We start from the raw sequence: 14,420 nt of genomic DNA, 5'->3' as shown, positions 1-14,420 counted from the left end.
AAAATAGAGACAAAGAGTGTATTAACCTCGTATCACCACTGAAATATCACCACAATTAATACTTAGCCTTGTTTTTCAGACTCCCCTCCCCTCCCCCATGTATATGTTTAATATCTTACTTTCTCACATAAAGCATTTTATTTTAAAAATTTTGTCAGATTCTTTAAAAAAATTTGTATATACATTCTTAAACTACATAGTATGCTAATGAGTATAGATGTATATTTCCCAATTATATGTTTAGCTTGTTATATGTGTGGGGTTTAAAAAAGTGTTAGCATTTAGATCCTGGAAAATGAGGAGGGAAAAGAGGATACTAAGCAGACAGTTATAAGAATGAAAAGAAACTTGTATTAACGATTTGGGTGGCAAATGTTTAAATCTTTCAAGAGATGGAAGATGGTACGCACTCCCTTCCTCTAGTTATTTATCGAGTTTGGATTTTGAAGTACTGATTTATTTCTTAGATGGGGAAAGCTGAGGCATAGAAGTACAGTGACCATATAATTTATCATGCAACCCAGGATGCTTTTGAGAGTTAATGGGGTTGCTGTTAATAATTACTCTGTGATGACAGGCCTGAATCAGTACTGTCCTGGGAAATACCATGTATGGCCACTTTGCTGGAAGATTCTGATTTTTAAAATCTTCTATTTATTATTATTATTTTTAAATTAAAATTTTATTTTTTAGAGCAGTTTTAGGCTCATAGCAAAATTGAGGGGAGAGTATAGAGATTTCCCTTACACCCTCTGACCCACACATGCATAGCTTCTCCCGTTATCAACATCCCCCACTAGAGTGGTACCTTGGTTACAATTGATGAACCTACATTGATACATCATTATCATCCAAAGTCCATAGTTTACATGGACCTTTTTTTGTTTTTAACTGGCAAGATTAAAAGTGGCTTTCTGGACTCAGAAATGAGGACTGACTGAAAATGAATAGTGTACTTCTATTTGGAAAGACAAAGACTGGGAAATGATTATAAAAATCAAAAAAAGTCTTGAAGGGCACAGGATAATATAGTTAATTATTCTAGAACTAAGAGTGCTGTCTCTGAGTTTGAGAGATGAGTTTTAAGGCAGAACTATGTATGTATGTATGTACATAGAAATGTGAGAGAGAGAGTGTATGTGTGTATCCTGAGATTTCACATGATGGGAACTGTAGTTGTAAAGCTCACTGTCTCATGTTGTATATGGACATTACTTAAGAAAAGTTGTAGGGATGTTCCAGATTGGTAAGTCCATATTGGATAGATAAGGAATAGGGTATATTGCACAACAGTGTTTCCCTGTGACATGATGCCTGGCTTTAAAGAATGAGGGTTAATGCAGACTTATAAGGGGGAGATGAAAGTCCCAGTCTAGTATGTAGATGGAAGGTACTAACATTTATGGAATAGCTATTAGTGGCTACTGTTAACGGTTTTGGGTGCTGTACATATCACTCTGGAAGATACGGTATTATGTCTATGATATAGAAGTGAGGAAACTGAGTTAAATATCTTGCTAGGTCTTCTCATATCTGAACGGATTTAGAGTCAAAACCTTTTTGACTCCAGAGCATGCAATGTCAGTGTATATCATGTCACATAATGTGCCCAGGATAGCTTTTAAACCAGTGCATTATCAGATCCAGAAATCGTACCCTTTAATTCCTTGGTTTAAACATTTGAACTGTGTTAACATATACTGAGTAGTAAACAAATTAAATCTGCAAAAAGTTTTTTGTAAAGATCCAGATAGTAGATATTTTAGGCTTACAGGTCAGATGGTCTATGTAGTCAGTGTTCAGCTCTGCTGTAGAAGTGTGAAAGCAGCCACAGGCAAAATGTAAAAGAATGTGCAGCTATCTTTCAATAAAACTTTATTTACAAAAATAGGTGGCAGGCCAGATTTGTCCTGTGGACTGTATCAACCTCTGAACCAAATGCTATGGCTCTTGGTGTTTGAAAATGGAGCTGGAAACATTACTTGCATGCATGGTGCCTTTCCTCTTTCCAATATATCAACAATTTAATAAAATACCTCCTTCTCCTTGATTTACGTTTCCCCTGTGGAGAAGGAACTAACTATTGGTGCGAGTTATTTCTTATTTTAATGACTCTTGCTGTCTGCCTGGTTTTATTTTTAATATACCTTCCCTTAAAAATGTTTTTACTTTGTTTAAGCACTTTAGAGGTATGTATTTCCATTGGACTTCCGTTGCTGCATGTACCACGTTAATCATACATGCCATTCCTGAGAAACTTTGTGTCTTGATTGGTAGTGCTCTGCCTCACCTCAGCCTGTTTCCTTGAGAAAAGGGTTCGTGTATGCTTTATTCTTAACTATTGCAAAGTGATCACCTCAATAAGTCTATTTACCGTTTGTCACCAAGGAAATGCAACATTTCTTTACCAAATATATATTGGGCCATTCCTAATATAGCTTCTACTATTGATACTACACTGCTGCCACCGGCTATCAGTTCTTGGATCACTAACAACCATACTAAGTAAGCATTCATTCATTGTGTTCATTCGTTATGTTAAATACTCAAGTAACTCTGCTCTACACAGGGAAACTTAAACTCAGCATGGTTTAATGACTTTCATGATACCCCATAGCTAGTAAGAGTTTGAGTGCACACTCCAGCCTATATCTCTGTTATCCCAGTGTGGATCTTTTCTCCATGATACCGTTTTCACACTTCCTCCCAGTAGACAGACACGTGTTAGGGCACTGTAAAAAACATCAGTGCCTGCATAGTTATTTTTCTCATTATTTATTCAACAATCACTTGTTGAGTGCCTACTATAGACTCTTCAATGCTTTTTTCATTACTTGTTTAAAGATCAAACTTCGATTACTTTTTAAAAATTAATTAATTTATTTTTGGCTGTGTTGGGTCTTTGTTGCTGTACACGGCCTTTCTCTAGTTGCAGCGAGCAGGGACTACTCTTCGTTGTGGTGCGCGGGCTTCTCGTTGTGGCTCGTGGGCTCTGGAGAGCAGGCTCAGTAGTTGTGGCACATGGGCTTATTTGCTCCACGGTGTGAGGGATCTTCCCAGACCAGGGCTCGAACCCGTGTCCCCTGCATTGGCAGGCAGATCCTTAACCACTGCACCACCAGGGAGGTCCCCAAACTTCTGTTTTTTTTTTTTATATATGTATCTTTTTTTTTTTTTTTTTTTTTTGCAGTACACGGGCCTCTCACTGTTGTGGCCTCTCCCGTTGTGGAGCACAGGCTCCGGACGCGCAGGCTCAGAGGCCATGGCTCACGGGCCCAGCCGCTCCGCGGCATGTGGGATCTTCTCAGACCGGGGCACGAACCCGTGTCCCCTGCATCGGCAGGTGGACTCTCAACCACTGCGCCACCAGGGAAGCCCCAGACTTCTGTTTTGAAAAAACAACTTTATTGAGTTGTATCTTACATATCATGAAATTCACCCATTTCAAGTGTACAATTCAATGATTTTTAGTAACTTTCTGTATTGTGCAACCATTAGCATAAGTCAGTTTGGTAATATTTTTATCCCCTCTGTAATACTCCTCTTGACCATTTACAGTTAATCCCCATTCACACCCTTAGTCCCAGTCAACCACTGATCTATTTTCTGTTTGTTTTTTTTTTTTGAGAGGGGAGCAGGCATGCTTGCGTGTGCTTGCAGTTCCCCATCCCGGGATCGAACCTGTGCCCCCTGCAATGGCATCGTGGAGTTCTAACCACTGGACCACCAGGGAATTCCCTACTTTGTGCTTTGAAATTTGCCTTTTTTGGACATTTCATATAAATGCAGCCATATAGTATGTGACCTCTTTTGTTTGCCTTCTTTATCTTCAAATGTTTTTGAGGTTTCATCCATGATGTAGTATGTGTCAGCAGTTTGTTCCGTTTTATTGCTGAATTGTCTTCCATTTTATGGATATATACCACGTTTTGTCTTAACTACCCACAGTTGAAGGATGTTTGTTGGTTACAGTTTTTGGCTATTAGAAATAGTGCTGCTGTGAACATTTGCATGCAAGTTTTTCTGTGGACACAGGTTTTCATTTCTCTAGGAGTAGAATTGCTGAACTGTATGTAAGTTTTATGTTAAACTTTTGGAGAAACTCAAACTGTTTTCCAGTTCGGTGCATCATTTACATCCCACCAGTAATGTACAAGGGATTCCAATTTCTTTACATCCTCGCCAACATTTGTTCTTATTTTTCTTATATAATGTAGCGATTCTAGGAGGCATGAAATGGTTATGTCATTGTGGTTTTAATATGCATTTCCCTAATGACTATAGCATCTTTTTATGTGCTTATTACCATTTGTTTATCTTTGGTGAAATGTCTGCTCATATTTTTTGTCCATTTTTGGATGTGCATTGTTTGTCATTATTATTATGGAGTTGTAAGAGTTGTTTATATAGTCTGGATATGACTCCTTTATCAGATACGTGTTTTGCATATATCTGTTTTCTTCTGGTCTTTTGCTTGTCTTTTTATTTTTATGCTACCCTTTTGTTTGGTTTGGTTTGGTTTTCTGTTTGTTTGTTTTCGTTTGGGTTTTTTTTGGCCGCTGTGCGTGGCCTGCGGGATCTTATTTCCCTAACCAGGGATCGAACCTGCATCCCCTGCAGTGACAGTGTGGAGTCTTAACCACTGGACTGCCAGGGAAGTCCCATCTTTTTGTTTTTATTTATTTATTTTTATTATTTATTTATTTATTTATTTATTTTGTGGTATGCGGGCCTCTCACTGCTGTGGCTTCTTCCGTTGCGGAGCACAGGCTCTAGATGCGCAGGCTCAGCGGCCATGGCTCATGGGCCCAGCCGCTCCGCGGCATGTGGGATCTTCCCAGACCGGGGCATGAACCCGTGTCCCCTGCATCGGCAGGCGGACTCTCAACCACTGCGCCACCAGGGAAGCCCTTTATTTTTAAATGGTTGTTTTTGAAGTGCAGTAGTTTTAATTTTGATGAGGTCCAGTTTATCATGCTTTCTGGTATAGAAATCTTTGCCCATCTCAAGGTCTTAAAGATTTTCTCCTATGTTTTGTTCTAAAAATTTTATTGTTTTAGCTCTTAAAGTCTTTGATCTATTTTGAATTAATTTTGTGTATTGCATGAGGTGATGGTTCATCTTTTTGCATGCACCATTTTCCCCAGCAAAGTTTTGAAATTTTTAGTGTGTAGGTCTTAAATGTCTTTTGTTAAACTAGTTAGTGTATATTTTATTTTTCTTGAATGGAATTCTAGTTTTGTTTTGGATTGTTTGTTGCTTGCAAGCATTTAGTTTTATCATCATGGTAGAATTCCTATCTTCTTAAAATAAATTCTTCCTGTCCTTTAAATTCAAGGTTGTATGTGCCCTTAGTCCTTTAAGAAAAGCAAAGATCAAACAAAATGGTTTTCTCTGTCCCTGCCTGAACTGCAGTAGCTGTTTCTAATTTATTGTTCAGTAACCTGTATTAATTTCCGGTTGTTTACTAGTCATGTGTGCCCCTTTAGGCACTTCTCTGTTCTAAATGGAAGTGTAGTGTTTTGTGACACCTGGTTCTCTGAAGGTGACTTGTCATCTGTAAAACAAACCATGTGAAAATCAACTTAGTTAGGATTTAGTATTACGCACTAAAGACAGTTACTCTTAGGCTTATTTTCATTTAGGGCTACCTGGCTGTGATATTAGGGAGTGGATTGGGGAGAACTTTTTATAAACATTTTGGTGAGCAACATTGCCTCCGCCTGTAATAAATACAGAGCCAGATGTTGGGCACCTTTGGAATTTTTCTTTAAAAGGCAAAGAAGGCAGGACTTTGTCCATTAGGCATCTACTAAATCTCTGAGTACAGAAAGCAAAACAAGATGAATGAAAACATTCCACATAGGAAAAGGATGGAATACTAGATGGCTAGAAATACTAGAAAACCTTTTGTATCAAGTAACTGAAGCACATCTTAATTTAAGCGTGGTATACTTTTGTCCGTCCATTTACTGTTAATCTGTATGTGTCTTTATTTTTAAAGTGAGTTTCTTGTAGACAGCATATAGTTGGATTACATTTTTAAAAATAAATTTATTTATTTTTGGCTGCGTTGGGTGTTAGTTGCTGTTCACAGGCTTTCTATAGTTGTGGCGAGTGGGGGCTACTCTTCCTTGTGGTGTGTGGGCTTCTCATTGCAGTGGCTTCTCTTGTTGTGGAGCACGGGCTCTAGGCACACGGGCTTCAGTAGTTGTGACACAAGGGCTCAGTAGTTGTGGCTCGCGGGCTCTAGAGTGCAGGCTCAGTAGTTGTGGCTCACAGGCTTAGTTGCTATGCGGCATGTGGGATCTTCCCAGACCAGGGCTCGAACCCACGTCCCCTGCATTGGCAGGTGGATTCTTAACCACTGCGCCACCAGGGAAGCCCCTGGACTACATTTTTTGATCCACTCTGACAATCTCTTTAATTGGTTCATTTAGACCATTGACATTCAAAGTGATTATTGATATAGTTGGGTTAATATTTACCATATCTGTTGTCTTCTATTTTTTTTTTGTTTCTGTCTTCCACTCTTTTTCTGCGTTTTGTGGTTTTAATTGAGCATTTTATATGATTCCATTTTATTTCCTTTCTTAACCTATCAGTTATACTACTACTTTTTTTTTTTTTCAGTGTTGCCCTAGGATCATTATACATTTACGATTAATCCAGGTCCACTTTCAAATAAGACTATATGACTTCACATGTAGTGTGAGGACCTTAAAATAACAAAATAATCTTAACCTTTTCCTCCCATCCTTTGTGTCATTGCTGTCATTCATTTCAGCTATATAAAGCATATGTGTATATATATATGTATATGATATAAACATAAGCATACATAATTGAATACATTGTTGCTATTATTTGAACAAACTGTTGTCAGATCAATGAAGAATAAGGTAAATAAAAGTTTTTATTTTACTTATTCCTTTTTTGATGCTCTTCCTTTCATTATATAGATCAGTTTCTGGCCTGTATTATTTATATTTCTCTCTGAAGAACTTCTTTTGACATTTCTTGCAAGTCACATCTACTGGCAACAAATTTCATCAATTTTTGTTTGCCTGAGAAAGTCTTTATTTTTCCTTCACTTGTGAAGGATAATTTTGCAGGGTACAAAATTCTAGGTTGGTGGGTTTTTTCCTCTCAAAACTTACAGTCTTCTCTTCTTGCTTGCATACTTTTTGAGGAGAAGTTGGATGTAATTCTTACCTTTGCTCCTCTGTAGGTGGGGTGTTCTCCCCCGTGTGGCTTCTTTCAGTATTTTTTCTGTATCTTTGATTTTCTATAATTTGAAAATGATAGTTGGAGGAGTAGGTTTTTTGGTCTTTATCTTGCTTGGTGTTCCCTGCACTTCCTGGATCTGCTGTTTGGTGTCTGGCATTAGAGAAATCCTTAGTCATTATTGTTTCAGATATTCCCTCTGTTCCTTTCTCTCCTCCTTCCCCTTCTGGTATTCCAGTTATGTGTATGTTACACCTTTGTAGTAGTTGCCCCACAGTCCTTGGATTTTGTTTTTCCCCAGTCTTTGTTCTCTTTCCTTTTTGGTTTTTGAGGAGTCTATTGATAGATCCTCTAGCTCAGAGATTCTTTCTTCATCTGTGTCCAGTTTGTTAATAAGCCCGTCAGAGGCATTCTTCATTTTGGTTATAGTGTTTTTTGTCTCTAATATTTCTTTTTGGTTCTTTCTTAGGATTTCCATCTCTCTGCTTACATTGCCTGTCTATTCTTGCATGCTGTCTACTTTATCCTTTAGAGCCCTTAGCATATTAATCATAATTATTTTAAATTCCCAGTCTGATAATTTCAACATCCCTGCCATGTATGTTCCTGATGTGTGCTTTTACTCTTCAAATTTTATTCTTTGCCTTTTGATATGCCTTGCAGTTTATCTTTGATAGCCCATGCCTGGTACATCGAGTGAAAGGAACTGCTGTACATAGGTTTTTAGTAATGTGGTGGTGAGGTGTGGAGGGAGGAAAAATGTTCTATAGATCTATGATTAGGTCTCAGTCTTTTAGTGAGCCTGTGCCTCTGGACTGTCAACTTCACAAGTGTTTCTTAGTTTTCTTCCTCCTCCCTTTAGTGGAACAGGATAGTTTGAGTAGGCTGGAGTTGTGTATTTCAGGGTCATCCCGCACTGAGCCTCTTAATTTGTCAGTTACAGTTCAGGTTTTCCTAGTCTGGTACTGGTTCAGGCAGTGGTGTCCACTTGAGTCCCTGGTCTGGTTAGCTGTGGTGACCTGTATGTCTGTCTCTCCAGTCTTGGGGACAGTGGTTTGCTCTGTCTTCCTCTCTCTTGTGGATCTAAGAAGAATTGTTGATTTTTCAGCTTTTTGCTTGTTGTTAGGGTGGAATGGTGAGGCTCTTTACATGTGGAGTGGGAAACCTGCACATACACAAAACATTTAAGCCTTTGATTTCTGTGGAAATGTTGTCATAGGACAGAGCTCTGTGAAATCCACTACTGTCAAAATATTATAGAAAAACTTTGTGAAATCACTAGGAGGCTTAAAGAGCCTGCGTGAAATGTTCCTTTAAAAATGGGGTTAAAATTCAAACACTTTCAGGGGCCATCTCCAGGGGATAGTAATTTGGGTATTAGCACATGTAGGTGTGTAAACTATAGTGAACTGGAAAACACCTTTCTGCATATTCCCCATATAAAGGAGCTGCAGTCCACAAATAATGATGGTCTACTATTTGCCAGGTACCTTTTGAAAAACAACCAGAAAACCACATTTTTAAGCAAAAATTTACTTTAACCGTTGGTTTAATGTTTAAAGAAAATTATTTGGCCTGAGCAAAATATTCCTGTTGACTGTTAGTTTGCCATTTATAATATAGTACCTGGAGAAATTTATTTTCTTTTTCAGATTTGTATACTTCCTTTCTCAATAATAAAAGCTGTGTGTGTATATGTGTGTCTGTGTATCCTGTCTGGCATCCAAAGACACCAAAGCCAAAAATCAAAACTTCAGGGCAGGTGTATAAATCTACCCAGTAGTCACTCCACCCCTTTATGTTATGGATTAGTCAGTATGCTTTTGGCCACAGTAACAGAAAATCAATCTAATAGTGGCTTAAACAATAAGTTCATTTGTTGGCTCGTATAACTGGAAGTTTAGGGGTAGGGCAGTGCTCAGGGTTGGTTCCTGTCATTCAGCCTTGTCATCATGGACCTGGCCACCTTCCATGTTTATTCTTTTTAAGTGAAAGAGAGTTTATTTACAGAGATACACATTCCATAGGCAGAATGCTGTTGTCTCCTACCTTGCATGTTAATTTGGATGTTTGTCAGGCCTTTTAAGAGTTTGATTGTTTCTCTGTTGATATGTTACTTTTCCCTAAGTGCCTTTGTTAGTGACCAGGTTCTTAACCTTTAAATTGTTTTCAAAACTTTGTATGTTCATGCTGTTCCTTCTTCTTAACCACACTCTCCCAGTACCTGCTGACTTACCTGATTACCACCTCTTGGTCTGTTTGTCCCCTATCTCAAGCCAGGGTAGAAAGAATTGTTTTTGAAATGGAATAAAGAGCAGCCATATGGCTACTATTCTCTTTTGTTATAAACCTCCTTTCTCCTTTCCTTAAAGAAATGTTTTCCTTTGGGTTAGGAAATATTATGGAATTTTGACAAGAAAAACAATGTCCTTTAGAACAGGGTTGGCAGCCTGTTAGGAACTGGGCTGCACAGCAGGAAGTGAGTGGCGGGCAAAGCGAGTGAAGCTGCATCTGCCGCTCCACATCCCTCCCCATCACTTGCATTACCGCCTGAACCATCCTGCCCCACCCCCACCCCCCGCCGCCCCATCCATGGAAAAATTGTCTTCCATGAAACCTGTCCCTGGTGCCAAAAAGGTTGGGGACCGCTGCTTTAGAACAAGAAAATTATATAACTGAGTCTGAAAATGAGTCTCGTGTAGTTGTAAGGGCAGTGACAGATTCTGGCCATGATTTTTGGGTTTTGTATCTTTGGACAAGCATTTCACCTCTTTGGGCCTTAATTTTCTGTTACATAAATGGGAATTAAAAACTCCCTTTCCATAATGCCAGTGAGAATTTGATAGAAAGTGGATATTAAATACTTCTAGCATAGAGCCTGGCATAGGACAAATGCTCAGCAAGTAGCTTTTATTTTTATTTATCTATTTAAACAAAATTTAATGTTGAGCCATTTCCTTTTGGTTCCACTGTTTTCATTGAGACCCCGACCTTTGAAACTGGGCCCTGGAATTCTGTGGAGAAATCCAAGCTGAGTCTCTTTTTGTAGCTACCATTAAACTCCAGACCAGACATTCATTAAAGCTCTGCAGAAGTTAACAGGCAGTTCATGTTGGGTGACTTTTCTCATGGCTCCTGAATTGTTATTTACCTACACTCTTTGTGGTTTAACTGGTATTTCTTATCTACTTTGCAAAGTAGGAATGGGGGAAAAAACAGAAAAAGGGCTTCACATCCTTTTTATAGTACAATCTAAAGTTTAAAAAGAAACCCTCTATTGTAAAAAAAAATATATTGAAAATATATACTCATAATTTTTTAATTCTGTTTTATCTTTTGATAGGCATTTCAGTCTTATCTCTGTTTTATGTGTCTCGGATTCACAATGATTATTCCCTTGTCAGCAGTCAAAACGGCAATATCGGTAGCCTGAAAGTTGTTGCTACTGCAATCACTTCAGGCTCTGTTCCAGTAGAAGGAGTTAGATGCTGTCCATTCCTGGTGAAGAACTGGAAAACCTTCCATTTCAAAGCACACGTCTTTTTTTCTATCCCTTATGTCTAATCCTTGGCCTTGGTTGCCTTAGTGATTTTCAGACTTCTATTTAGCGGCAAAACCATGCCTTCAAAGCTTTTTTGAGAGGTCCACTATATAAAACAGACTAATCTGGGTACCCTAAAAAGAAAGATTTTATTTTTTTTTTTTAAGGGATGGTTTCAGATGGGAGTGGGGATTATCCACTGATGGCAGGAATCTCCACAGAGATCAGAGTGGAAAACCACTGAAGTCTCTGTGCATTTTGTCTTTTCTGATCCTGGTGTTCAGGTGCTGGTTCACACAGCAGGACCTTTCCTCCTTTCATTTACTAAGGGCTATACTAACCATTGCTCCATTATTGCTAGCAGTCTCCTATCAATGGTTAATAGCATTCCCCTGTCAAGTTTTGTGCAAAAGTTTTCTTCCAGCTTGGTGAGTTTGTCTTATGAAAGTCGTGGCACTAATAGAATTGAATCTTAACACGAAAGCAGCAGAATTGAAAAGAAATCAGAGGTGATGCAGGATTTCATGTATAGGATGCTTTTTCCTCTCGAATAAAGTTCGTTAAGAATGAGTCTTGAGTTCTCCTGTTCTGTAACCAACAGGAGGACTCACAAATGGCAGTGGAAGATACATCTCTGCTGCTCCAGGCGCTGAAGCCAAGTACCGCAGCGCGAGCAGTGCCTCCAGCCTCTTCAGCCCCAGCAGCACCCTATTTTCCTCTTCCCGTTTGCGATATGGAATGTCTGATGTCATGCCCTCTGGCAGGAGCAGGCTTTTGGAAGATTTTCGAAATAACCGGTATCCCAATTTACAACTGCGGGAGATTGCTGGGCATATAATGGAGTTTTCCCAAGACCAGCATGGGTCCAGGTGAGGACTTGGCTTTGCCACTTAAGGTAACTGAAATCTTAATGCCTTAAATTCCATGCTTCAGATAAGGTATACATTAAGTAAACTGCCATATAATAATTGAAACAAAGTTTGCTTTTTAGTACGCTTCCTGTTATTTCAGAGGGATGTGGCTATGAGAGTCAACAGATATACAAGTGATGGAGAATAGCCATTTAGTAATCTGGATCACATGCTGAAACAAACCTCTTTACCTTTCTGAAAGATTAGTCTGGTGTTCCTTTGTTCATGAGAACCTCCCAGAATGTCTGCAGTTTAAGAAATACAGAAACACTAACACAAAGACATGTGTACACTTTTGCAACTTTAATCGCTATTAAGAATCTTGCTCTCAAAGAGACTCTATTCACATGCAGATTTGGATCTCGGCTCAGGAGTAAGATGGTGCCACCACTTTTCTTTGTTGTTCCATTCTGTAGAAGTGAGAGTCTGCACAGAGGTTAGAAGATGCTATTATAAAACACAGAATTTAGCTTTGGTTACCACTCCCTGTTCCAATGGACTTCACAGAAAGGGACCCTGGTCCTCAGAAAAAAGCAGATTTATGGTGACATCATCCATCCTTCTCTCTCCCTTTTTCTTTCTCTGACAGTTCCTCCAAAACAACTCCCAAAGAACCTACCTCCTCTTTAAGTTCTGCCAGCTTGCTACTGGGCAAGGATTTCTCATATTTAGATCCTAAAGGCCAGGTTGGGAGAAGAACATGGTTTTTCTGATATAGTCACCTGAGCTAAAAAAGGCAAACTGAATAGCTACTACTTTAGAAAGAGACTGCACATAGATGACAACTGTTCCACATCATTAATAAATATGTACTGCTTCATATGAATGTGAGTTAAAGACTATAATAAGGACCATAGGCTTTGAGTTTATTGATGTTGGACTGGTTCCTAAAAGAAAAAGTCCGGTAGAGTTCTCCCTGTGTTGTGCCTGCTTTTACCCTCTTCTCTCTTTTTCTGCCCCCCCTTTTCAGCTCCCTCTCAATCCCACACATAAATACATGTCCTGTTGTAATGAAGTATACTAAAATTTAAATATACTTCTAAAAGCTCAGTTAAATTAGGGGATACTTCACAATATAACTTTTTTTTCCTTTTCAGTAATTCTTCAATTTGAAGTGAGCTCAAGTGATTTATTTAAGTAACACTGTTGTGCCTCTGTGTACATGCACACGCATACATTTAGTTTCAGAACTGACACATTATAAATTGAGCTAATCTTTATATACTTTCCAAGTCTTCCTAAAATGCTGTGATTGCCCTTTTTACTATGTACTTCAGATTCATTCAGCTGAAACTTGAGCGTGCCACACCAGCTGAGCGCCAGCTTGTCTTCAATGAAATCCTCCAGGCCGCTTACCAGCTTATGGTGGATGTATTTGGAAATTACGTCATTCAGAAGTTCTTTGAAGTAAGCCTTTGTTCTTTCTGTCCTTTGACTTTAGACAGTCTCCATAGCATTTTGATTTTCATTAGCTGTTTTTAGAATTGCAATTTCATTCCAGTCCTCAAAATGAAGCGTGAGTGGTCTTCTTGAGGCACATTTACATGTTTCTCCAGTTCATTAGCAGTAGTGCATCATTTAAATACCCAAGCAGATGATGCTAGTGTATTTTAGAAATGTGTTTGTAGGACCATTCTCCCCATTTAGGATCCCTCACAATATTTCTGATTGCTAAAATAGTTTCACTAAAAGTGTCATTTTTGGAGGAAAAATCCTTGTAAGATAATTTTAGCAGGACCACAGTAAAGTTCTGAAAATGAATTTTTAAAAATGGATTCCTAGAGAATTATCTTTGAATACCAACTCTGGTGTTTTTCATCATAAACCACAGTCATGAGGATTGTTAAATGCTGCTTCTTGGGTGATCCTTCAGCCTTGGTTCCTTATTGTTCCTTCATTAATGTGGATAGTGTCCACTCTTGTTATCATTTTCCTTGGAAAGGATTAACGAGATTGTTGGATTAATGTCTATTTCCTCTTCTAAACTAAAATGTCAGAAACGTAGGGATTTTTTGCTAATCATTGTAGCTGTGGTGTACTGGTATCAACAACCCCATTATAAATCCAGAAAGGAGTGAAGCATTGAGATGAAACATCTGGTACAGGGGGAAAATGCTGCAACTCTGCACATTACCTGCCCCCCAACAAAAGAAATTTGTAAACTTCTTACATCTTACTTTGTTTGGTTTGCATGAAGATTTTAAAAAATGGCTCATTCACAGCCTCTATCTTCCCAGCTTTTCTCATAAAGACCTAAGTTCTTTGACTCTGAATTCTCCAGCTACGGATTAAGATATCAGCCTAAACACGACTCTTGTAATTTTGACTTTCGAATGCCGTTTTACTGCCGTTTTGTCACAGATATAAAAATAGAGAGATCTCCAGCTCCAGAGGTTAATGCAGCTAGGGGTGGCTGAATGAACAGTGGGTTATAGCAGTATGATTTTGGGACAAGCTAGAGAACTCTGACTTAGAGAATGTCCCTGGGCTTCAGTTCTCTTGTATGGAAAATGAGTGGGTTGGGCAGCCTTATTCATAAAGTCTCTTCCAGTCTCACATGCTATTCAAATGAAAATAAAAAGCCAGGGATAGAGAAACATTCTAGGAAGAGTTTTAACATTGTGCTGTCATACCCCTTGATTTTACTAACTTTCCCCCTATTCTGTTGACTTGTATAAATAGACATCATCAATTCTTATAGTAATAGAGAACAGTATATTCAGAGCAGTGTGCATGTGTGC

The 14,420-nt window shown here is 38.7% G+C and overlaps 1 protein-coding gene across 1 annotated transcript in view; it reads left to right on the top strand.

Annotated features, from left to right (window-relative positions):
• The window catches only part of PUM1 (pumilio RNA binding family member 1), a 128,784-nt gene that overhangs the window by 96,014 nt on the left and 18,350 nt on the right, over positions 1–14,420 (top strand). Inside the window, 2 exon segments of the mRNA XM_032619432.1 lie at positions 11,370–11,637; positions 12,957–13,086. Coding sequence (XP_032475323.1) covers positions 11,370–11,637; positions 12,957–13,086 — 398 coding nt within the window.

Source organism: Phocoena sinus, chromosome 1, assembly GCF_008692025.1.
Source record: "Phocoena sinus isolate mPhoSin1 chromosome 1, mPhoSin1.pri, whole genome shotgun sequence".
Taxonomy (NCBI): Eukaryota; Metazoa; Chordata; class Mammalia; order Artiodactyla; family Phocoenidae; genus Phocoena; species Phocoena sinus.
This window is presented reverse-complemented; position numbering and strand designations above follow the sequence as displayed.